Raw genomic sequence first — 25,897 nt, forward strand, 5'->3', positions numbered from 1 at the left:
ATGTAAGTTCCCTGAGGAAGTCCTAATTGTCTGAAACTTGGAAATGAGGTACAAATACCAGACAGGACATCACTCCCTAAGTCTGCAGTGTTGGGCTCTCTAAGGAAAGTTGTCTTGTCTGACTGATAGCTTGCTATTGATCAGTCCCAGATGCTAAAGTTACATGTGAAGTTGTAGGAAATGGAGAAATTGCAAATAGTTTTTATCCAGTAGAGGGGCAAATGATTTCTGACTGGTAGAAAAGAGTTACTGAAAATGTTAATGTTTTTATTAACATTTGCACCTGATCCAGTTTTGAATGTAATTTTGAAATCTGTTTCCCTCATTCCTTTTCCCACTGTATACAGAAACATGTATACTATAGAAACAATAGAGGCCTGGTGCACGAAATTTGTGCATGGGGGGTGGGTGGGGTGGGTGGGTGTTGTTCAGCCCAGCCTGCACCCTCTCCAATCTGGGACCCCTTGAGGGATGTCCTACATCTCGTTTGGGCCCGATTACACTGGGATCGGGCCTAAACGGGCGGTCGGACATCCCTTTCACAATCCAGGACTGCTGGCTCCCAACCACTTGCCTGCCTCTGCCTGATTGCCCCTAACCACTTCTGCCTGACAGCCTGATCGACACCTAACTGCTCCCTGGATGGCCCAATTGCCCCTAACTGCCCTCCCCTGCTGGCCTGGTCACCCCTAACTGCCCTCCCCTGCCAGTCTGGTTGCCTCTAAATGTCCTCCCCTGCAGGCCTAATCGCCCCCAACTGCCCTCCCCTGCAGGCCTGGGTCCCTCCCAACTGTCCCCCTCTGCAGGCCTGGTCTCCCACAACTGCCCTCCCCTGCAGGCCTGGGTCCCCCCCAACTGCCCTTCCCTGCATGCCTGGTCCCCCCAACTGGCCTCCCCTGCTGGCCTGGTCTCCCCCAACTGCCCTCCCCTGCAGGCCTGGTCTCCCCCAACTGCCCTCCCCTGCAGGCCTGGTCCATCCCAGCTGCTCTCCCTTACAGGCCTGGTCCCCCACAACTGCCCTCCCCTGCAGGCCTGGGTCCACCCCCCAATTGCCTTCCCTTGCTGGCCTAGTCTCCCCCAACTGCCCTCCTCTGCCAGCCTGGTCACCCCCAACTGCCCACAACTGCCCTTCCCTGCCAGCCATCTTGTGGTGGCCATCTTGTGTCCACATGGGGGCAGCCATCTTGTGTCTTGGAATGACAGTCAATTTGCATATTACTCTTTTATTAGATAGGATGTTTCTATATACAGAAACATGTATGTGTCTGTATTTTCTCTCCAAGCCCCTTCTGAACTTACATTACCATCCTGTTGCTTCTGTCATTAACCATCTAATGATTTAAGTCTCTGGCATGTGCTGTGAGGATGGTGGGCAGCTGGCAGCTGCTAGGTGCAGTGACTTTCAGTCCACTTCCACTTTCATGCCAGTTAGGCCTGGCTAGTGACTCAGCCCTGCAGGTCCTGTGGTCTGGACATTTCAGCTCATGTCCTCAAGAGGGTGACCCCTGCTCTGGGGCTCCCCATGGATCGGCCAAAATGTTCTCAGAGCTACCCCTCAGTCCGAGGCTCTTCCTTCTGTACCCTGATGATATGTTTATTTATTTTAAAGAGAGAGGAAGGGGCGGGGGAGTAACATTGATGTGAGAGAAAAATATCCATTGGTTGCCTCTGGTATGCACCATGACCCAGGATGGAACCTGCAACCTATGTATGTGCCCTGACTGGGAATGGAACCCGTAACCTTTTGATGTGTAGAATGATGCTCCAACCAACTGAGCCACCAGGGTAGGGTTCCTTTTGTCTTTTTTTTTTTTTTTGTCCCCAATACATGCCTTGTACTTCTTGATGCTTGTTTCCTGAAGGGCCCCAAATATATCACCATACATATATCCATAGAGGGGTTTTGTTTATAGCTTTTTGAAAATTATGCTTTGGCAGAAAGTCAGATACAGTCATCTGTATCATCTTAACATGCATATCTAGCATAGCTTTATACCAATGGCTTAGTAAATGTTGGCAGAACAAATGAACAAGAAAAAAAAACAACAATCTTGCTGTATACTGGGAGAGCACCACAGTCTCAGTTTGATATGAACATAAACTGGGCCATATCGCTTCCAAGCAACTAGAAATGTCTCTGAATCAACTTAGACTCTAAGCTGCTTTGATGTCTTGCATTTGAAAGTGCTGGTGTCTTGCACATGACCTAATTTCTCCTCATGGAGTCCCTGCCAGGGCAGAAAGGGGGCAGGCATGTGACAGACAGGACGTGAGGAAACAGACCTGAGTAGAAGAGAGAGTGTGACCTGCCAGGACAGAGTGGAGCTTGGGGCACACAGGCGAGGCCTCCTGGCACCAGGCCGTCCTATGACTCTGCCCTAATGCTGCTGCTGGGCTGTGGGCTTAGTGATCGTCCAGGCCAGGCAGAGGCTGCCATGGGCAGCAATGGCCCCAGCCAATGGGCTGAGTGGGAAGAGAGCCTGTTTTCTCAGGACCCTGGGAAACAGGGAGAAATTGAAAGGTTAATTTGAAAATTCTCATAGTCCTGACAGGTACAAAATCTATGAAAACCTGTATTTAAAATTATATTTCTGCTCTGACCATTTTCTCTGGTTATTCAGCAAGATGAATAGATTATGAATCATCCCCAACTGTGGCTAATTAAATATTTGATAAATAGAATTTATCACTGTTCATCTGCAGAGAGATTTCCTGACATTAACTAATTGATTCTAAGAAAGGTAACACCTTCATCCCATAGATGGCAAAACTGCCAGAGAAGACATTAAGATATTTAAAGAAGGCAAAAAAAAAGAAAAAAGAAAAGAAAAAGAAGTGTGTGTATATGGGGGCAGGGATCCTTATACAGAACCCCCGACCTTGGGGGAGTTTCATTTAATTGTGTAATTTCTCATGCTGTATCACTGCAATGCTGGCCTCGGTGGATTTTCATTCTGGGAGCCTCTGGCAGGGGCAGATAGAAAGTAGGCTGCAGGATGGGAATTGCAATCCCAGAGTCACTGAATTCAAGTTCTTTGTTTTGGATACAACTTCAGGAGTGGAGCTGGGAGTCATTCAAAGTCAGCTAGGGTCTTAGGGTCCTGGCGCTTGTTTTAGAGAGCATGACTCAGGCTGGGAGGGGCTCTTCTGCAGGATTCCTCTGCTTCAGCTGATGAGCAACAGCGCCACCTTCTGGCCCTACAGCTCTTCCACTGCAGACCTAGGGTCAAATGCCAACATTTTTATTCTCTAATTTCCTTCTTTCTTTCCCTGGCCAGTTGCAGCTCAGAGTCCTGGCTTCTCTAGCTGGAGGAATGTAGCTAAATTTGTCAGAGCACCATTGGATGTAAACAGCCTAACCCTATCACTGGAGGGTCTGGGGAAGGTGGGTTCCAGGGACTCGTCTAGAAGCTGTGTTTGCATAGCAAGCACTTTCTTCCTTAGGCTGCGCACTGGTTGGGGGAAGACTGGGGCAAGCTGGCGCTGATGGAGACCACAGAATTGACACAGTCACTGAGCTTGGCTTTATGAAGACCCCACCTGAGGCACCTGGTCAGATATCCTGCCATTTACTCCCGCCCAGTGTGAGGGCTCCATCTGCATCTTTTATTTCCCCCAAGTGAACAGAGATGGGGAAATCTTCATCTGTTCTCCCAAATGGTGGAACAAGTTCTGAATCACCCCCCGAGCCTAAGCATCCTTCCTCATTCAGAGCAAGGTGACGCAGCCTCTCATTCCTGCCCTGCGGCCCAGGAGCTGCTGACTGTGGGCACCTAAGGAGCCCTGTTCACACAGACGCCCAGGTGGGGACTGAACCATGAGGCTCCTAAAGTGAAGTGAGGTAAAACCCTTCTGCAGCCAGAGTCAGGAGGGAGGATGGCCATCTGTCTTCCACACCCAGACCCAGCAGAGATCCGTCCTTGGGATGAGGAAGCTGGTGTCTCCAATGCCCCATCCGGCTTCTCTGAGGTTCTGGAGCCCTGAACTAGGTCCCACTGGGAACAGGAGGACCCACCAGAGTGGCCCTGAGGACAGCCGGCTGTTTCCCTCCACCTTCCACACCTGGAGTCCTACTGAACAGGCTGCCAGGCTGAGCCCTGCACCTGAGACCAGAGGTGGATATCGCCTGAAGAGAGGGAGAAGGCCACCTGCTGAGTTCCTATGCAGACAAGGTCTCAAATTCCTGCTGGGGGCGTCCTGGCCCCAGCCCAAGTCCCAGGAAGCCTGAATGCTGAGGCTGCTGCTGCTCTAGTGTCAGTGGATCCCTGTCTTACCTCCACCCCCTGGCCCGCCTTCCTACATTATTGAGCAACCGCTCTGCGGTATTGCAGAGCTTCGCACTTTCTGCTATTTCATACCACCTCGCACGGGGCAGGGCCCCATTTGATAGATGTGATTGAAGGAGAGACACAGATAGGTTAGGGAACTTGCTCAAGCCCCACAGCTGTAAGTGGCGGGGCAGGGGCTGGGAGTCCGAAAGCCCCAGCCTGTGCTTCCCGTGTAGTTCCCCCTCCCTCCGTGTTACATGCCCACAGCCCCTCCACTGATCTCAGCCTCCAACACAAATGAGTGGGTAGGAGGCGCCAGGTGGGCAAATGGGGTCCTTTTTAATCCTTGAAAGAGTCCAACTTCAGATCAGAGATCATGAGGAGCTAGTACCCACTTTCTTTCAGCCACGTGGAGGCGGCAGGACACGGGGGAATCAGAGGCAAAGTCAAATTCAACGTCTACTATGTACTAGCAGTGGGGGACAGGTGGGGAACCTGACCTTCATGGTATCACCTATACAATGGGGACCACCAGCACTCACAGGGACGCTTCAATGATGTGTGCAGTCGTGTAGAGAAAGCTGGCACAGGACTGGGAGTGTGATTCCTTTCCCTCCCTTCCCAGTCCCTCCTAAAGGAAGAGACGGTTGTGGGCTTTCATGGGTCTTGATTATTCAATATTCAAGATGGAGCACAGATCATCGCTCTGGGTGCAGTTCTGCACCTAACATTTGGCAGAGCCATCTTGTGGTCAATACATTTCTGCAAAAATGTCACTATTGTGTAGAAAACCCAAACCAGCATTTCCAAAACTGTTGCCTGGAGAGTTCAGAAATGCCTTTATATGAAGAATAGACTAGAGAGGGACTGGAAAGCCAACGCTTTTAATATCCTACCTAATAATAGACAAATATGCAAATTGACCATACCTTCGCTATGCCCACGATTGGCCAGGAGGCGCGGGGGGGCAGGACTCGGGGTGGCTGGGGTGGCTGATTGGGCCGGCAGGATGCTGAGCTCGCGTCGCCAGCAGCGGCGCGAGCTCAGCGTCTGCACCATGGCTGTGCTACGGCACAGAAGGGGCCTCTGGGGCAGCGAGCTCACGTCCTGCCGCGGACCATCAAAAGCGGGGGAGCTGGGTGCCTGTCCGCTCTGGCACCAGGCCTTTCAGAAGCCTCCGCCATGCCGGAGGCTTCTGAAAGGCCTTGTGCACCAGCGGACAGGTACCCAGCTCCCCCGTGATCAAAAGCGAAAGCGTGTAGGGGACCCTACACGTGCATGATTTAATCATGCACTGGGCCTCTAGTTTGAATATAAAGGTACAAGTTAGAAGTGAGATCCTATAGTGTACGGTAAGCAGGTAAGATGAGACCAGAGGCCCAAAAAACAAACTCACTGGGTCACAGCGAGCATGGGATGCTACCCATTGGCCTAATGCAGTGGTCGGCAAACTCATTAGTCAACAGAGCCAAATATCAACAGTACAATGATTGAAATTTCTTTTGAGAGCCGAAAGAAAACCTACTTCTGCGCATGGGCCACGAAGTTTCAATCACACTGTACGTGCGCGCCCACACGGTATTTTGTGGAAGAGCCACACTCAAGGGGCCAAAGAGCCGCATGTGGCTTGTGAGCCACAGTTTGCCGACCACTGGCCTAATGCATCCTGGAGCCCAGGAGTCAGTCCCAGATGATGTTGCCAACTCATCCTCTCACTTGAAAATGTCCTTTGCCCTGGACCAAGCAGTCTGTCCATTTCTAACATCCTTCACCCATATTGTACCTTTACTTTAGCCTTGAGGCTATAATTACTATTCCCTTATCCTACCTTTGCCACAGCTGAGAGATTTACACACCCTCCTTCTGCATCTCCCTTTTCTAAATATTTCCCTTTGGAGCTATTGCCTGATGGGCTGATGCCAGTTGCAGTGAGAAATCCTAACAGTCCAGGCACTTCCTCCAGGAAGCTGTCCTGATTGCTCCCTTCCCTCCTCCCTCCAACCACAAGTCCCTCCTTTGCACTCTGTATGTTTCCTAGAGTTGCTGTAACAAAGTACCACAGACTGGGTGGTTTAACAGAAATTTACTGTCTCACAGTTCTGGAGTCTAGAAGTCTGAGATCAGGTGTTGGTAGAGTTGGCTTTTTCCAAGGTCTCTCTCCTTGGGTTGGAGTTGTCTGTCTTCTCCTTGTTCTGTTTTCCCTCTATGAATGCCTATCTTTGTGCCCAAATTCCCTTCACCTAAGGATTCTAGTTATACTGGATGAGGGCCCACTCTAATGACCTCATTTGATTTGATTACCTGTAGATTATCTCCAAATATGCGAAGGTATTGGGAGTCAGAACTCCAGCAGATCTTTTTCTTTGGGCAGGGGAGGGGCCACGGTTCAATCTGTAACAGACTCCCATGGCATCTCGAGTTACACTTTTGGTGAACACTCATCATTTTCTTCCTGGAGTACACGCTCCTTGTGGGGTCAGAGCCTGGACATGACTGTGCATTCTCTGGTGAGGCCTACACTTCGTGCACTCATAAACACTGGAGTGAATGGGGACTGCCATCATGACAGGTCTGCGTGTACACACGTGATCCTAGGAACACATGTCAGCAGGTGATGTGGCTGCCACTGGAGTCTGACTGGACCTGTGGAAGGACCCTGCCAACTGCCAGAAAAAAACATTTTCCCACCAGGACCTGGGGTGCCATCACTGACAGATGAGGCGCCATGCCAGCTCTTTGTGAGTCCTGATTTAAAACATGAACCTCTCCCCCGCCTCAGCCCAGGAAGCTCTGGTGTTTGGAGGGGAAGGAATCACTGCAGGTGGAGATGGAGGAGTAAGGAAGCCAGGGGAGGAGTTAGGGTGCCTCCTTTATGGTCGCCTCCTAGGATGGGCTTTGACCAACTAGGACTTACACTTCCCAATGCATTGTCTAACTGCTTACTTTCTTCTTATGTAGAGACCACCAATCAAAAAGTGCCAGTCGCCCTGCTCGCCCTGTCCCATCTTATTTTTCTTTGCTTCCACATAGGCTTAGGGCTGGCTCCTTGTTTAGTTGTTCGATATTTCTTTACTTTATGGAGCTAACACGTCCTGTTACAACCATTTCAGGATGGATGCTAAAACGGTGTTCAGATGGTAAAGTTGAACTTAATTCAATGAGATTTAGTAACAGGCAATTTATGTAGGCCTCCAGTTCAGACACATCAGTTCCAATATTTCCCTTCAGAGACTTCCTGAGCTCCACAGCATTAGGTGTCAAAGACCCTGCTCACCACTCTGATGAGGAATGTTAAACCGCAGGATTTTGGACACCCCCTGCCAGTGTTTGAGCTTGCATTCATTTCTACTCCTGGGACTTTCTTTTCAATGTTAGCAGCACGATAGAAAAGCTCAATAGAAGGCCAGCTCGTTATTAGAAATGAGGCATGCTGGTCTGTTCATCTTTCTTCCCTATGCACCTGCAAGGATCAACATTATGCCCTGTATATTCAAATGGTGAAACCTGTGGGCTATTTCCACACAATCTCAACACTCGCAGCATATCCAGGGTCCTGAGTATAGGTACACAAAATCTCTGGTGTTTTCCCCTTACAAATCCATCTTTCCGATCTAATTCCTGGAGTACATCTATTGTAGGTCATCCAAAGCAGCCCTAACATCTTTTCTCTGGTGCAGAAAGAACAAATGTATGCAATGCAATGCTTTTATTTTTTCAAAGTAAAATAGGAAGGTTTATTTGGGTCAAATGACACACCAATATAGTCAACTTTACATTAGTTGCATCTGAATCATTACCTTGATCTTTGACTTGTTATTGTCCCCTTGACCCCTACCCACTATCCTGCTGTCCAGAAGGCTTTGTATGGAGGCCTGCTTTGAGAATTCTGGCCCTTAACTCTGGATCTGATATAAAGAAAGGCCTGCAAAAACATATCTCCAACCCTTTTTCTGGGCCCAGGAGAGATGCTGCCCACCCTGTGAGAAATGTGGACCAGCCCCGGGGTGGGGGGAGGTCAGTGATTTAGCCTCCACACTGCCCCACGTGACCTCAGAACCACACACACACACACACACACACACACACACACACACACACACACATAAACACCCAAGGACTGGTGTCTGAGCCCTACTAACAGGAAAATTAAGATGCTGAAAACAAATCAATTTTTCTCTTAAAAATATATGAGCATGCATCTCTACATTAGTAGATGTAAAGAAAAATCTAGGACATTAATCAAATTATTAAAGTCCTTATCTTTGGGAAGTGATGACAGAGACACTCTCCTTGATCAAACTTTAGTCAGACTTCTCTGAGCCTGACTGGGCCCTGTCCTTGGGCATGTCCTTCAAGAGCCCACTTTCAGCACGAATCTTGTCAAGGACGTTAGGCCAGATCCCCAACCCTTGACATCTGATCACCCTTCTATCTGACCAGGGTCCACGTCCTGCACTGGTGCCCAGCTGGTGTCTGAGCCCCAAGATCTGCCTCAGTCAGATCCCTCCTTACCCTCGTCCTGATGTTTCCTCTTACTCATTTTCCATCCACTGAGCACCACCCCCTCTGCTCCTTGGCTATAAATTCCCGCTTTCCGTTGTCTATTCCTAATTGAGCCCAATTTCTTTCCCCTAGAGCAAACCCTCACTGCAGCGGTCCCTATACCCATAGCAATAGCCCTTAATAAAGTCAGCCTTACTATCTCTTTGTTATTGTTAATCCTCACCTGAGGGTATTTTTTCCATTGATTTTTAGAGAGAGTTGAAGGGAGGAAGAGAGGGAGAAAGTGAGAGAGAGAGAGAGAGAGAGAGAGAGAGAGAGAGAGAGAGAGAGAACATTGATGTGGGAGAGACACACATAGATTGGTTGCCTCTCGCATGTGCTTCCACCAGGGCCGGGGATCAAACTTGCAACCCAGGTATGTGCCTTTGACTGGGAATTGAACCCACAACCCTCCAGTGTGCAGGTCAATGTTCTAACCACTGAACAACACCAGCCAGGGCTCAGCCTTTCTGTCTTAACAAGTTTCATGGATAATTATTTAAGAGCAGCAATATAATATCTATGACTTTCAACTCCTTATTTATATATCCTTATAATGCTAATGTTTGCATTTTTTATAAATCAGTGTAACTATTTTGTAAAACAGCTTTCTTGAGGTATAATAAACATGCCATAAAATACGCCTCTGCACAATTCAGTAAGTTTTAGTACTTTTACAGAGTTGTGCAACCATCACCACAATCCAGTTTTAGAACAATTTCCATCTCCCCTAAAAGTTCCCTGCACTCAACCTTCATTCCCACCTCCATCTCCACCCACCCTGATCTGCTGTCTGAATAAATTAGCCTTTTCTGGAAACTTCCCCTTATCTATCAGAAATGCATTCTAAGACACCCCAGCGGATGCTTTAGACTACAGATAGTACTAAAGCCTACATATCCTGTTTTTCTATACATACTTCTTATGACAAAGTTTAATTTATAAATTAGGCACAGTAAGAGATTAACAACAATTAATAATAAAATAGAACAATTACAACATACTGTATGTGAATGTGGTCTCTTTCTTCTGATAACCAGTCTGCCCACCCAGATGGGTCCTAACTGACTAAGGGTTGGGGAGCATCTACAGCATGAAGACACTGGACCAAGGGATGACCCATGTCCTGGGTGGGACAGGGCAGGACGGACGGCACAAGATACCATCACACTACTCAGAACTGTGCACAATTTAAAACTTATGTTTATTTCAAGAATTTTCCATTTAATACTTTCAGGCAACAGTTGATCATGGATGGCTGGAACTGCAGAAAGTCAAACCACAGATAAAGGGGGAGGACTGTAAATGGAATTGAACATGTGGCCTTCTGTGTCTGGCTTCTCTCACTTTTGGAGGTTTATCCATGTTGCAGTATGTATCAGTATTTTGTCCCTCTAACTCAGGGGTGGGGAATGCCTGGCTCGAGGAATGTATGAGGCCTGTGAAATCATTTGGCCTGGCCCTGCCAAGGCATTAGGGGTGAGTGAGTTAATTAAATGTCTGACCAAATTTAGCTGGCTAAATTTTTTTTGTTGTTGGTTAATCCTTACCCGAGGATATTTTTTCCATTGATTTTTTAGAGAGAGTGGAAGGGAGGGGGAGAGACAGAGAAACATTGAAGTGAGAGAGATACATCTATTGGTTGTCTCTCCCATGTGCCTGGACTGGGGCAGGGATGAAGCCTACCACCGAGATACATGCCCTTGACCAGAATGGAACCCAGGACCCTTCAGTCTGCTTTAATCACTGAACCAAACCAACCAGGGTTAGCAGGCTAATTTTTAAGTTGAAAATTTTGTATGAACCGCAAATGATGTTATACTAGTAAATATCCAAATGGCCCTTGGCAGAAAAAAAGATTCCCCACCCCTGTTAACTGTTGGGTAATTTGTTGTACAGTGTACCACATTTTGTTTATCCATTTGTCAGTTGATGGATAAATGGTTGTTTACAGGTTTGGGTTATTATGAATAAGGTGCTGTGAACATTCATACACGAGTCTCTATGTAGACACAAGTGTTACTTTTATAATCAGAAATAAAGAAAAACAACAAAAGTAAAGGGCCAAATGGATTTTCTGAAATGCATCTTTTACCAGAATGGGAGCTCTATGAGCGGGGATGAAGTTCTAAAATAAGGAGAGGAAGAAGTGGTCTCCTGAGCAGGCTTTCCCTGGCCCTGGCCTGGGCACCGCCTACCAGGAACAAGTTGGTACAACCGTTCCACTCCTCTGGAAACTGTTCACATTCAGGTGGTTCCTTCCAAGCCTCAGAACACACACAATGTCTCGTATGTCCCACTGCAGCTCTGCTATCAATCCCAACCCAAACATCAGTGCCCCTCTGTAAAGCCCTTTAGCTCAAAAGCATCAAGTCGTGGAGTCACCAATCGCCTGACTCTGCTGTGTTTAATAAAAGCTCACCAGGGCAGTTTGCTTTCCCAGAGGCTCTGGAGAACGGTGCGGCATCCTTGGCCAAGTTGTTCAGATTTAGCAATTCTAGTTTTTAGCCTGGGTGCTTTCCCAGTATGCAAAGGTCAAGTCACAGCTATGAATGGAAAGGGACCAGAAAAACCACATAAGAGAGGATCTACTTCTGTAAGCAGGAAAGAGATATGGGGACAACGCAGAGGCAAAGAGGCAGGAGGTGAACTGGCAATGCAAGATGGGGAGCCCTACTTTTAGAGAAGAGGCGGGAAGCAGACTGACAGACAGCACTGGGGGACAATGTTTAATACAAGGCGATATACACGATTTGAAAGCCCTTGGTGGTAATGATTATTGCTGATGACACTTATCTATATCTATGGCAGGCTCCCTAATGGAAGCTCTTATGGCAACCTGAGTCACTTTCCATGCATGTACAGATCCAGGTGACCTCTTTGAACTGACATCGGCAGCCCTGCCTCCCTCTCTTTCTTAGTCCTCACTTGAGGATATGCTTGATTTGAGAGAGAGAGAGAGAGAGAGAGAGAGAGAGAGAGAGAGAGAGAGAGAGAGAGAGAAACATCGGTCAACTGGTTGCCTCTCACATGTGCTCTGACTGGGGATCAAACCCACAACCTAGGTATGTGCCCTGACCAGAAATCGAACCTGCAATGTTTTTGGTATATGGGACAATTCTCCAGTCAACCAAGACACCAGGCCGGGGCCCTGCCTCTCTTCTGCACATTCCACTGGTCATCCTACTGGCTCTTTAAGTCCTTCTCTGTTTCCCATTGCTTACTACCCATGGGGCCTATACTCTGAGCTCCTTTCTCTCCTACAGTTATTTCTTTGGAAGAGTCCACTCATTTTGGTTTAATCTATAATTTCTAAGTGTGTGACTCCATTCTTTAACTTTCATCTTCCCTATGCCAGCTACCGTAACAATAATAGTAATGCCAGCAGGTACCTAGGATTTGACAATATTTAAGGAGCTTCCACTTGATCCTCACCAAGCATCAATCCTGTGATGTGGTCAGGAAAGCTGGTATTGACTCCTTTATTTATTTATTTATTTTTTAAAAAAAGGAAATGTAGGTAGAATACATCAGTGATTGCTCAGGATCACATAGTCTTAAGGTGGTGGGACCATTAGGGGTTATAGTCCCATGGTGAGAGCATACAGGTAAGCGACCATGTTTAAGGCAAATGCCATCCAATATGTTAAACTTAAACCAAAGCGGGAGCAGTAGCAACTTACAGTAGGTCCATAGAATTTGTTCAAACTACGGACCTAGGGTTTTAACAACATATGAGCCTGTGAAGAGTTTTCTGGCTCATTTTTAAGTTTTCTAAATGCCTTATATATTCAATATTTAAAAAGGCACAGAGATCCTGAATTTGAGATGTAGATATAGTTGTAGGTAAAGAGCTTCTGTTAAAGCTTCTGATTTACAAAAATATGCCATTAATGTAGTGCTTATAATTAATTTTATGGGTGGGATATCTGTCTATTTAGTCTTATGACCCTGTATAAAATCTTGCCCTAAACGCAATTAAAAGAGCAAATACTGTTTAATGGTGGAATATTGGTACTAGGCTAACATTTGCAAAAAACATATTTTTCAGAAAGGAACATGCTTAGAATTCAGTGTGAACCAATCAGTTAATTGCTGTGTTTATTCTGAAGCTTTTATTTTGGGGTCCTAGATTGCAAAATGACATATTTAATGTTAACAACAGGCATTAGAAATTAAGTTTTTTTTAATTTCTACTATTTTAGAGTAAAATTGCAGATAATGTTCCAAACCATCATCAAAAAATGCAGAGCAAACTTGTATGTATATAAACTGTACATAAAAACAAGGCACTATACACGTTGGGGAGATATTAAGGTAGAAAGGTGAACTTGCACAGATTCCATGCCAGAATGTGCTCATTTTCTGTCTGTTTTAGCACCGGAAGCAGCACTCAGAAGAAGTAAGACCTAACGTCATGCCGAAGAAGACGTTTCTGAACGCGGTGAAGATACGCATCGGCAGAAGCAACTCCATCTACTTTGACACCTCCCAAAAAATCTTAAAAGTGAATGAATACATACTGCTTTGTTAAATACATATTTGATTTATATGGTGTTTATATAAATATATATATTTTAGAATCCATAAACTATCAAAATAACACTTTATAAAGAGAACTGCTTAAAAAACATCGGCAACACTGAGCTGGAACCGGGGGCTGAGGAGTGCCGTTGAGCTGCACCGCGGATTTTATTAACGTTACCTGCTGAATCGCGGAGAGAGTTCCGAAGAGTTCTCTTAAACATTTACAAAATACACAACTACAGGACAAGCGGTAGAGCTAATAACTTCAGGTTTTGAAATCTCTGATTAAAAAATATTTTTTAAAACACAGGTCCAAAAAATATCCATCTTCCTGGTCCAATGGTATTGAAAGTGACAACAGGTTCCACCAGCATCTCTCCACTCAGAACAGACCTTTGGCTTTCTTCAGGTTCACCTGCTTCCAGGCGGGCAGTGCACTGAATTCCTCTCTTGTCATGTCTAGTGCAAACTGGAAGAATTGAGAGAAATGCCCATGTGTTGAGGAAGAGGCCTCCCGTACCAGCCCACCATGTGGCTTACCTGCTGGCCTATCTGAAGGAACACTTACCTCAAAGTCCTCATCAGTGAGATAAATCTCCAGCTTTAGAGGGTCAACCCCCTCAGGCAGTGGCCTGGCCAGGAGATCAGCCAGTGGATAAATGGTTTTACAGAGCTTGGCTAACACGTCTTCCACAAGGGTGATCTGATTGGAAACTTCCGTATCCTAGAGAAGAGAGCGGGGCAGAGAAACTCTGTGTCCTATATCTCAGCACGCTCTATCACGTGCCTGCAGACACACAAGCCTGTCCGATCTGCGTGCCAGCCTGGAGACCCTCCCTCAGGGGCAAACAGGCTCTAAAGTGGAAAGGAATTGCTCAAAGCCCCCCACTTCTCCCAAAGGTCCAACAAATCCTGTCTCAGGGCTGCCTCAGAGAAAAGCTTAGGGCAGTGATGGCGAACCTATGACACGCGTGTCAGCACTGACACGAGTAGCCATTTCTGATGACACGCGGCCGCATGCCAAGGATGAAACATTTGCTGCTCCTGAGGATGAAACATTTGCGACTAGAGTCTTGGAGTTAGTTTTTTCCTCAAAGTGACACACTACCCGAGTTATGTTCAGTTTTTTGGCGAAGTTTGACACACCAAGCTCAAAAGGTTGCCCATCACTGGCTTAGGGGATTTCATTTGAGTGAATTATCACATAAGATTATTAAATTTGAAGTCTAAACACCAGAAGCATCCAAAAAATGATGCCTACTGAACAATATTTAAAAATAATTAGCCTTAAAAGGAATCACTCCCCCTCCTCCGCCCCCAACCAGGCTCTGTTTCTTAATCCACAATAGAAAAAGAAGGGGAGAAAATGCATCTAGAATACACTGCGGTTGAATCAGGATTTAAAATATATATATATATTTATTTAAAATATATTTTTATTGATTTCAGAGAAGAAGAGACAGGGAGGGAGAGAGAGAGAAACATCAATGATGAGAGAGAATCACTGATTGGCTGCCTCCTGCATGCCCTCTACTGGGGATTGAGCCCACAACCCAGCATGTGCCCTTGACCGGAATCAAACCCGGGACCCTTCAGTCTGCAGGCCGATGCTCTATCCACTGAGCCAAACCAGCTAGGGCAGGATTTTTTAAAAAACCACTGAGCAGCAGTGCAGCAATATCTGGTACAGACTAGTGGTCAAGAGGTGGGTTTCAGAGCCAGCCTGAGCCCAAGACCTGGGGCAAGCTGCTTCCTGTTTCTGTGCCTCCGCTCCGTCATCAGTAAAATGGGGATAATAATATGATTAATCTCAATAGACTGTTGTGGAAATTAAAGTAGAAATCAATGTAAAGTGCTTGGAGCAGTTCCTGGCACAGACCAAGCTCTCAGTGAACGTTCATTATTATTACAACTTGTTGACGTGGGAAGCCAACTGCTCATTGGCTGAAAGCCTGCAGCCTGCACAAGACATTGCACAGTCCTCCACCAGCCCCGGTGATGGAGCATGAATACAAAAAATGGCCATGATTTATGGCCTTGAACTTAGACTGCAGCAACAGTGCTCCTATTCCCTAGAACTTTAAAACTTGGTGGATCGCATAGTTATCATGAACAGAGCCTTCTCCTTGACTGTGTTGGACAGCAGGCTGCGTGAGCCCTCCCTGTGCAGATGAAGTCCATTTGGCCACAGACAGGGTAGCACTGGTAGTGATGCCTGCACTATGAAAGGCTTCCTCCGTTGTTAAGCAGCAATGAACTTTTCTTGTTTAAATTTATTCAGACCTCCTATAAAATGCACTCATGCCATCTCCGCCCTTCTCGGAAAAACAGCTCTCCTACACAGAAAGAAAACCAAAACAGACCTACCAACCCATTACCCACCCACCCAAAACACTATTGGAACTGCTGTTGCTAGCAATGTTAAAAACCTCAGAAATTAAGAAATTCTATATAGTTGCAGGAAGCTTCCTTTTTTCTGTGCAGATGGAAATTATAACATTCTGGTTTACAATATTTTTTGGCAATAGAGATTCTGATAAATGCCTCATGTGCTAATACCAGGTGGTCTCATAAAAGAATATTAATGAGATAGTGAGCAGTACCTTATCAAGAGTGACTCATAATACATTCATTCACTTAGCTATCTGCATATATTAATGCATCTCAGAGTTATTCTGTATCTCCTGTAATACAAGGTCAACGTCTGAAACACAAGCTTTGTTGTGCCTCATGTGGCCCTTTAGAAGCAATAGATTTTTAGCTAACAGAGTGAAGAGATGTCAGCTTTTATTTGTGGATATTTTCAAAGTAATTAAATTCGCCTTTGCTTTTCCGTTTTTAATTTGAGTACTATATGTAGAAAATTACCAAAATTCTTCAATTGATTTCTCCTTAGGCTTTTCTTCTTCCTAAGCTAATTCTACACAGACTTGTTAACATGCTGTAAATGAAAAGACATGTTCTCACTTTGAAAATGCAGGGGGATGCTTCTCCCTCAGGGAAAGTCCACCCACAGTCCACCAGGCAGGGACCCACCCTCCCAGGGAAGGGGTGTGCTCACCATTTCTGTGATCTCAGCAATGTCCTCTCTGTGCTCCCAACTGGGAAACATATTAGTGAACGTCAGGGGCTCCAGACCCGCGTGGATCAGGTAGGACTTGGGTGGCGGCTTCTTGATATTTTTTCCTGTGGTTATACAGAATGCCAGTGTCAGTTGACCCCGAGTGGGCACGGAGACCCTGTCTCTCTCTGACTTCCCTTGAAACCTTTTCTTGTTTGTTTGGATCTCTTGACTTCATACTTGAAATCGAAGTTATGAGTATTTCATAACAACACTTGGATGATGTTTACATAACGTTCGTTTTATGCATACGACTGCATAAAATTGCATGTACTCCCTCTGACTATACTGTCTGAACATGACAAAACGTGTCTGTGTCCTTGGACGGGAGAAAGCCTCTCTCTGTGCTTCTGAGTGGGACTGTTTCTTCTTCCTGCCTTCAGTGTAGTCCTAATGCAGCGTCAAGTTCAATGAGAATTAAACAGCTAATGACAGCATTTTATATGCCACTTTAGCTTAAACATTTGGTGGGAAGTTTAGTAAGTTATTTGTTACTAAAGAGCTTTTCAAGAACAGAATCCATTGAATACTTAGTGACACTAAACTAATCAATAAAACCTTTAAAATTCAGAGAAGACACTAATTATTGAAATCTTCAGTTTATATAAAAGTCCATAAATTTTAGATGGACAGTATAATAAAAAACCATGAGTTGACTATAGACCTTTCTTTTTAGCTATCATGCTAAAAATAATAATGAATGGTAACACGGTTGCCATTGGCTTCCCAGCCTGTGGGGGAGCTTTCTACTCCACAACAGCGTGACGCTGCCTGTGGAGAGTGTCCGGTGGAGGCCAGCGTGTCCCACACCATGATTGATCCTGAGTGCAGAACGGTTCTAACCAGTCCAGGGCATTCCACAATGTAGATGACCCTGATCAACACAGGGGGTTGAAGGTACAAACACCCCATGTGGATAAAAAAATCCACATATAACTTTTGACTCCCCCAAAACTTAGTTGCCCCTTCATATCCACAGAGTATTGGTTCCAGGACGCCCCACAGATATCATAATCCACGATGCTTCAGGCCCCTATTTTAAATGAAATGATGTAGAACAATGCATGTAGTTGGCCCTCCACATCCTCAGATTTCAACTGCGGATCGAAAATACTTTTTGATCAGCAGTTAGTTGAATTCCTGGATATGAAACCTGCGGATATGGAGGGCCAACTGTATAATTATTGAAAAAAATCTGGGTATAACTGGACCTCACAGCTCAAACCTTGTTGTTCATGGTCAACTGTGCAGCCTCTAACCTCCAGGGCAACAAGTTAAATGGCTTCACAATATGAAAAATAAAAATGAAATCTCATTCATGCTGGCAGTTGAGAATACATGAATCTGAAAATTAATAAGCCTCAAAAGTTAAAGGGAAAGAAAACTGGTTGTATCACTGTCTGCCAGGCTTCATCAAGGCTGGCTGGCACATGCAGAAAGGGAAGGCCTGGTCTGGGACGCTGACCAAGTCTGCAGAAAACCAGCTGGGCACTAGCTTCTGAACGATGCTGGTCACCATCCCCCAGGGGTACCTGGCTGGCCCCGGCCCCGGCCCCCTCCTGCAAACGCCTCACCTCTGCAGTACTGGAGCACGGTCTCCATGGCGCTCTTTCGGTCGGAGGCCCAGCGAATGCGGGCGGAACCGGTGATCTTGTTCTCAATGGGCCACCAGCCTTGCCAGAGGTACACCTCATGGTGATTGTCCACAAGGAAAAGCGCTGTGAGGGCAAGGACAGACCAGACCCTCAGAGGCTCCTTCCAGGCCCCTCTTCCCCAGCCTAGCAGGTGCTTCCCTCCAGGCTGCCTCTGCCAGGGGCAGAATCCCCTCGGCAGTTACTTCCAGGGGGAAGGGAGGAAGGGCCTCTAGGCAGAGAGGCGGCACGGATGGTACAGGCCGCTTTCCTTCCCTCTCCTCCTCTCTCCTCCTGTTCCTTCTCCCTTGGTTCCTCAACCGCAGACCTGCCCGTGGGCCTCTGGGAGTCCATAGGCTGCTCAGAGTGGAAGGGGTAATGCGCATGCCACTCAAGGGGTGTTAGTACCATTTATCTCTTGAGACCATGAACACCTGGAGAGTACTTCATGCTTGCCCTGGGCCTGAGTTCAAGCCTGTGTATGACTGCTTCGCAGGTGATGTACATTCATGGCTCTTTTAGAGAGGAATGAGCTCTAAAAATGGTGTTCCTCACTTTTTCTCTTCATCAAACCATCCGCCTGCTCTTACTCCACACGGCATAGGGCCCTCACTTGCTAGCCCAGCTTGCTCTGAGTCCGAGCATATGTTTCAGGATTCTGTAAAATCCATACACTTGGAAAGCCAAGTGGAGGTTAGTAACCCATCCTGAGCCAGAGGATGGAGAGGATGGGGAGCAGCCTCCCTTTTTAAAAGACACTTGCTAATCTATCCCACAGTATGAGCGTACACCCATCACCCATCAAGCTTTTAACATGGGGACCTGGGCGGCCAGTGGTTCCAGGCTCTTGTTATGGGAGAGGGGAGAAGCCATGAGGCAGGGGCGGCCGACCTTGGGCTGGACTGCAGGGAGGGCAGAGAGGTCTATAAACACAGCCCAGTCTGCGGTGACGGGGACTGTCCCAACCAGAATGAGAGCACAGAGGTCCTGTCTGGAGGTGGTGGTCGAGTAGAAACAGACCTGAGCTTGGGCGAGAGTCGGGGCTCTGCTGTGCAGCCTTGGTACGGTGGACACTGCTCTTTGCCTAATTCAGCAGATACTCCCAACTTCCTGCCCCTGGGCCACTTGCTTTACCAGGCTCCCTTGCATCTGGGGTGGCTATGTGACAGAGCTCTAGCCAAAGGGATGTAGGCAGAAATCTGCTGGGGGCTTCAGGAATAAAAGGGAGAGATGTGGCCACAGGGCCCAATACTGCTGTACTCAACCTTTTCCAACAGGTGTATTTGGGTGAGTTAGGTAACAGAGTTTCTTATACAATGTGGTGGATGCCAGTTTTCTTTTGGGGTAGGTGTGAAGATTAAATGAGATGATATAAAAAAAATGTTTTAGCAGAGTACTTGTCAAATAAACTGCCTAATAAGTGAAAAGGGGAAAGAGAAAGGCTTTTTGGAAAGTGTATCTTCTGCTGCTCCCATGACCATTGCCCTCTGGGGGCCATACCTGGCTGCGGTGCACTATACAGATCTTCCTGCAGGAAGGGCATGGAATTGACCACAGAGGGGGCTCGGGCAGGATACATGAATTCCGTGGCCAAGAAATCCCCAGAGGAACTGCTGAGGATGAACAGGCGGGGTGTGAAGTTAAAATTTCCAGGATCTTGGAAAGAAAAGAGAACAAAGTTAAAGACAAAATATGTACCAAAGTAAATTTCAGAGGGATTAGAGAATTCATGTAAAACACAAAATAATAAAGGAATTAGTATAAAAATAGGTAGGGTTTATCTGCACTTGGAGGTGGAGAGGCCTTTTTAATTATAATTGCAAAAGAAGCAATCAAAGGAGAAGAGATTTATGCATTGACAACATAAAAATAAATATTGCATTGCAAAAATACCCACAAACCAACAAAGAAAATGAAAAGGCAAGTGAAAAAATGGAAAATAAGGAAACTTAATATCCTTACTACACCAAGAAATTTAGTGAAAAGGTAAATACCTCAGTGAAAATGTGCAAAAATAAAACATTCATCTAAGTAGAAATACAAATGGCTGAATATTCATATAGAAATTGTTTAACAGTACTTCTAATCCTAATGTATAAAAAGCCAGGGGCTGTCATGACCTAAACGACCAGATGGACGACCGAACAGCAGGCTGTGTGGGGCAACCAGGCCGGCAGGGGGTTAGTGAGGGATGACCAAACGACTGAACAGCAGGCTGCGTGGGGCAACTAGGCAGGCAGGGGGGTTAGTGAGGGACAACCAAATGACTGAACAGCAGGCTGCGTGGGCAACCAGGCTGGCAGGGGGGCTGGGGGTTGTTGGGGGCCACCAGGCCAGCGGGGGGGGGGGGCAGTTGGGGGTGAGCAGGCTGGCAGGGGGGGCAGTTGGGGCAACCAGGCCAGCAGGGGGGGTAGTTGGGGATGACCAGGCTGGCAGGGGGGGCAGTTGGGGGCAACTAGGCCGTCAGGGGGGAGGCAGTTGGGGGCAACCAGGCTGGCGGGGGGGGGGGTAGTTAGGGGTGATCAGGCCGGCAGGCAGAGGCGGTTAGGGGTGATCAGGCTGGCAGGGGGGGCAGTTAGGGGCAATCAGGCAGACAGGCAGGTGAGCAGTTAGAAGCCAGCAGTCATGGATTGTGAAAGGGATGTCCGACTGCCGGTTTAGGCCTGATCCCGGGGATTGGGCCTAAACTGGCAGTCGGACATCCCCTGAGGGGTCCCAGATTGCAGAGGGTGCAGGGTGGGCTGAGGAGACCCCACCCCCTGTGCACGAATTTTGTGCACCGGGCCTCTAGTTTACAATAATGAGTGAAAACAGTGTTTAGATAACATTTCCCCCATCAATGTTGGAAAAGGTGGGAAAGGTCATGTACTGTGTCTGTGACTGTGCTGGGAAATACACTTTTGTACACCGCTGGTGAATGAACCTTGGCACAAATGTTCTGTGGGTACACTTGGTGATATGGATATAGTTGAACATAGCAATTTCATATCTAGGAATTTACCTTAACTAGGAATGAATTCAGATCATTATTTTAAAAGTTATTTACAACTCTATGTTTATATAATAGAGAAAAATTAGAAACAAAACTCAACTTTCCAACTTTAGGAGCCAGGTTAAGTAGAAAATGTCATATATTAGAGAACATTCATGGTATGCCCTGCAGACATTAAAGTCTAAATATTAACAACTTGAGAAACTGTTCACAATAAACTAAAGAGAGAAACCAGCTTACAAACAATATGTACAATGCTATCCAATTTTTTTATTTTTTTGCTAATCCTCACCTGAGGACATTTTTGCATTGATTTTCAGAGAGAGTGGAAGGTAGAGGGACAGGCAGAGAGAAACTTCGATGTGAGAGATAAACATCATTTGGCTGCCTCCAGCATGTGCCCCAGCTAGGGCCGGGGATCAAGCCTGTAACCGAGGTACATGCTCTTGACCAGAATCAAACTCGGGACCCTTCAGTTTGTGGGCCGATGCTGTATCCACTGAGCCAAACCAGCTAGGGCTGCTATCCAAATTTTATTTTATTTTATTTTATTTTATTTTATTTTATTTTATTTTATTTTTTTATCCTCAACTGAGGAAATGTTTTTATTGATTTGAGAGAGAGAGACAGAGAGAGATAGAGACATCAATGAGAGAGAGAAGAAACATCAATTGATTGCCTCGGGTACGTGCCCCGACCAGGGATGGGTATGCGTCCTGACTGGGAATTGAACCCACAACTATTTGGTGTAAGAGATGATGCTCCAACTAACTGAGCCACACTGGCCAGAGCAAATTTTATTAAAAAAAAATAAATGCACGTATAACAGAGAAATGTGAATTCTGGTTATCTTTGAGAGATATGATTATAAGTGTCTTATTTTCTTTTTTACTTCTCTGTACTTTCAAACATTCTCCATCAATATTCATTATGAAAAAAACTATAAAAATTTATAAAAATTGAGAGGTAGTATAATAGAGGGACTATGTGTACAGTCCATTTTTGTCCAATCTTGGGAAAGCTGATTAACTTCTCTGTCCTTCAGTTTCCTCATTAGTAAAAATGGAAGAGTGTTTGTTGAGTAGTAAGAATTAAATGTGTTAATGTCTATACAGGCGTCCTCAAACTACGGCCCGCGGGCCACATGCAGGTGTTTTTGCCGTTTTGTTTTTTTACTTCAAAATAAGATATGTGCAGTGTGCATAGGAATTTGTTCATAGTTTTCTTTAAACTATAGTCCGGCCCTCCAACGGTCTGAGGGATAGTGAACTGGACCCCTGTTTAAAAAGTTTGAGGACCCCTGGTCTATCAGGTGCTTACAGTGCCTGTATCATCCTAACTGCCTAATAATTGTTAGCTTTTCTTCTTATCTTAATCTGCATTTAACTTGATCTTTACATATTTTGTATTTTTGCATTTAAAACTGACACACTCTCTAAGTTAAACTCCACCCCTTCCCTGCACCCTGGAAGCTGGCCACACTGAACGCATCTAGTTCCATAGGTTCACACGGTCATTGCTCATCTGGTTTCCTGGAATTTTCCTCTCCTCTTCCTCTCAAGTCTCACCTATCTCCAGATCCATGTAAATGCAGTGTCTCCGTGGAGCTGGGTGTGATTTTTCCTGGTAGAAGTAATGTTGTTAAGTTTTTATTCTCAACCTCCTTCACCTGTACCTCTTTCATGACACAGAATTTTTATTTGGCATTATAATTAGTTATACAAATTATTCAGCCTTGTTGGGTTGTAGGCCCATGAGGACCTAGCCTAGGTTTAATTCTGTATGCACTGCACATAGCTCAATAAATATGTATTGCATAAATGAGTGACCAGAGGCTACAGAATGTGGTATTACCTTGAAGCATGCAGTCGTAGGCTTTCCTATCTCTCCTTCCTAACGCGTCCCAGAATCCCAGAGGCTCGGAGCCTTCCTCACACTCGTGTATTGTCACTTTGCTGCTACTATGCAGTCCTGCTTCCAGGGGGCATCTGTATGAAGACCAATCATTTTTATTAAGCTTTGAAAGTACTGACAGCACAAAATTATTCAAGATTAAATCTACAGGTGAGTTCGCCATCTCTCTTCTACTTTCTAACTAAATCAATTCTTACCAATGAATAAAAACATGCTCTGTGGGGTAGAGGTTGGTGTGGCCCTTAGAGAGGAATGTACAATTACATGTAATTTGTAATGAATAGAATACACATTTCTATATGTAATATACATATTTACTATTCCTGGTCTTCTCCTGTGGGAACATAAGCTTCATGGGGACAGAACTGGGATTTATTCACTGGCAAGTCTCTAGTCCCTAAACCTCTGCTTGGCACCAAGTAGGTGCTCAAGAATTGTTGTTAAATGAATGAGGGAATGAGTTCTTTGTTCTTTTATTGTTGTTTTTTCAGAGGTCCATGTAAAGAATCTGATGGGCCATGAATGCCTTTGAATACCTAACAGAATGTCATTTATCATCCCTCCCTACTCCCTGGCCTGCAGGATGGTGTTTTGAGATGAAACATCTTGCCTACAGCCACCTGCCTGTTGAAAGTTCACTGGCCCTCCTTCTCTTCTCCGCCCTCTCCGTGTAGTGCTGGGTTTTAGAGCAGTCACCGGGAAGGCAGGCCCACAAGTTTTGATGCCCAGAGAATGGATTTTACCTTGTGGCCCTGGGAAACTCCTCATTTTACTGTATAGATGTTACAAGGTCCTCCAAGTTCTCACTGAGGAAACGCTGGGCATCTCCTGAATGACTGGGGGGCACTGGCATTTCTGTGTCGGGTTGCAGTGTCCACGCTGCATGAGCTGCTGGGAAGCGCAGAGCCCCAGCAGCAGCCTGCCTCTAGACGGGTGACCGGCCGGGACAGCCCCCTCCTGAGGGCCTCACTGAATGCTATGGCACCGTATGTTTTCTCTGTGCAAGTGGTCAATGCCGGTGGTAGGCTGTGTCTGAGAACTGCCTCAGGGATCCCATAACTCTGTTAGGGGGCTGCTTTCCAGAATGCAGAAATACAATCGTTCTCTAAAGAGGCACATCTTACTCCTAACTCTTCATTAGCTAAGTGCTTTTTAACATTCCACTGTTATGACAAAATTAAACCCTGAACTTCTAAAAGATATCTGAAATTTTCTCTGTTTAAGTACCACAGGACTTTTAGGCTTATAATTCAACAGCTGAGTCACACCCATAAAGAAACTAAAGTACTTGTTGAGGTCTTTTTCATCACCCCTCACTCTGCCTTTTAAAGAGGCAGATAAACCCTCAAAAAGTGGGAGAAGCCCTCAGGTTGAAAGGTTTGGCTGAGATGCATCAGATCCACTTGGAATGTTAGACCCTGACAATGGTGAAGTCACTGTAAACGCACTGGGATGTCCACTAGGAATCCAGGGAACCCTTCTGGCCTTAGGCGGCGAGTCCCACAGGTAACCCCCCTTCCAGAAGAGGCCCTCACGCCCACAACACTCACTGTTCTTTGATTTTATTTGCTGCAGTCCTTCCAACCTCCTTCGTGTGGGCTTGGGCTTTGCATCCATGCCACAGGTAAATGAGGGCTTTAGTTACGTTGAGAACAACCATGGACGTCCTGGACCTCAAGCTACTACAGTGACAGGCCACTTCCAGCAAATTTCCTTCCATGGGCACTTCTCCTCGCACACAGTACAGCCTCCACTCACCTGTAGGGGGCACCAGCGGCACAGGGTGAGGAGGTATGCTGCACAGGGAGACTGGCCTTTGGGGGCCCTCCTCAGCAGTCAACAGCAAACTCCATTCTTTGACTTAAGGGAAGGTGGAGGCTGAGGCCATGGGCCATCTCACTGCCAACCCAGAACACAATTCCTTCTGGAGTTAGGAATAGGTTGTCAAAAGTTTATGATGCAGAGATACCATTTTTACAAAATTTATAAATGCCTAGGTAAGTCACAGAATAGGCATATATAAAAAACCTCTTAAGCTAATGGTTTATTTTGTGTTGGTTTTTTTTTTTGGATGCTGACCAATAAAAATTTTATAATTTATAATAGGCAATCCACTGATTTTTTTTTTTTTTTTTTTTAAAGAGAGAGTCACTGTGAGGATTCTGTTTAAGGTGAAGTAATCTTGCAGCCTCCAGCATACAATGCTGGATGCTGGGTCCACCCATGGGGGTGGGAGAGTGACAGCCCGTAAAGATGCGTTATGAGGCAGACATCAGGTGGCTTTCGGTGGTAAAGCCATGGCCATATGAAGAGAGACTTACTCTAAACCCCCACGCCTATAAAAACACCTTCGAGGAGAGGGGGGGGGGGATCTAATTCGAACAGTAAAAGTGACTCACTTTGCGCATTTTCTTCCTCCTCTTCCCTTCTTCCGGAGTGCACCACCATCCCCCCCTGGAAACACTGCAGGAAACAGGGGGGCTCCTTTCCCTGGAGAACCTGGACCTTTCAAGTTAAACACATTAAAATAAGTAGCCTGCACTGGTTTTCCAAAGGCATACAAATTATATGCCCTACTGTAGAACACGTGAAAAAAAATACAAGAAACAGGAACAAAAGCCAATGACAATACTATTATCTAAAGATAACCATTATTAAAAATCTAGTGTATAACTTTACTTTCAAAGTATTTTTCAGATATGTTTTTTTCCCAAACAAAAATATGATTATTGTTTCATGTTGCTTTCTACCCTGATTTTTTCCACTTAAAGTTTGTCTGTTATTGAGTATTTTTTAAAACATGAATTTTGATATATAAATGGTATTTTGTGGTATAAATGTAACATGATTGATTTAAACACATTTTTAACAAAGTACACCTCTGAGCAATGAGGATGACTAA

General features: G+C 45.8%; 1 protein-coding gene across 8 annotated transcripts in view; it reads right to left on the reverse strand.

The window, feature by feature from the left end:
* Positions 1 to 11,763: 11,763 nt before the first annotated feature.
* The window catches only part of SVIL (supervillin), a 273,866-nt gene continuing 259,732 nt past the window's right edge, over positions 11,764 to 25,897 (reverse strand). For all 8 annotated transcript variants that reach the window (XM_079767917.1, XM_079767916.1, XM_079767919.1 and 5 more), the window contains 8 exons: positions 25,395 to 25,500; positions 24,546 to 24,753; positions 22,936 to 23,069; positions 19,590 to 19,745; positions 18,033 to 18,176; positions 16,399 to 16,523; positions 13,906 to 14,061; positions 11,764 to 13,806 (listed from right to left, as the gene is read on the reverse strand). In XM_079767917.1, coding sequence (XP_079624043.1) covers positions 13,720 to 13,806; positions 13,906 to 14,061; positions 16,399 to 16,523; positions 18,033 to 18,176; positions 19,590 to 19,745; positions 22,936 to 23,069; positions 24,546 to 24,753; positions 25,395 to 25,500 — 1,116 coding nt within the window. In that variant the 3' untranslated portion in view covers positions 11,764 to 13,719. The remainder of the gene's footprint in view (positions 13,807 to 13,905; positions 14,062 to 16,398; positions 16,524 to 18,032; positions 18,177 to 19,589; positions 19,746 to 22,935; positions 23,070 to 24,545; positions 24,754 to 25,394; positions 25,501 to 25,897) is intronic.

Source organism: Cnephaeus nilssonii (genome assembly GCF_951640355.1).
Source record: "Cnephaeus nilssonii genome assembly, chromosome: 4".
In the NCBI taxonomy this organism is placed as follows: Eukaryota; Metazoa; Chordata; class Mammalia; order Chiroptera; family Vespertilionidae; genus Cnephaeus; species Cnephaeus nilssonii.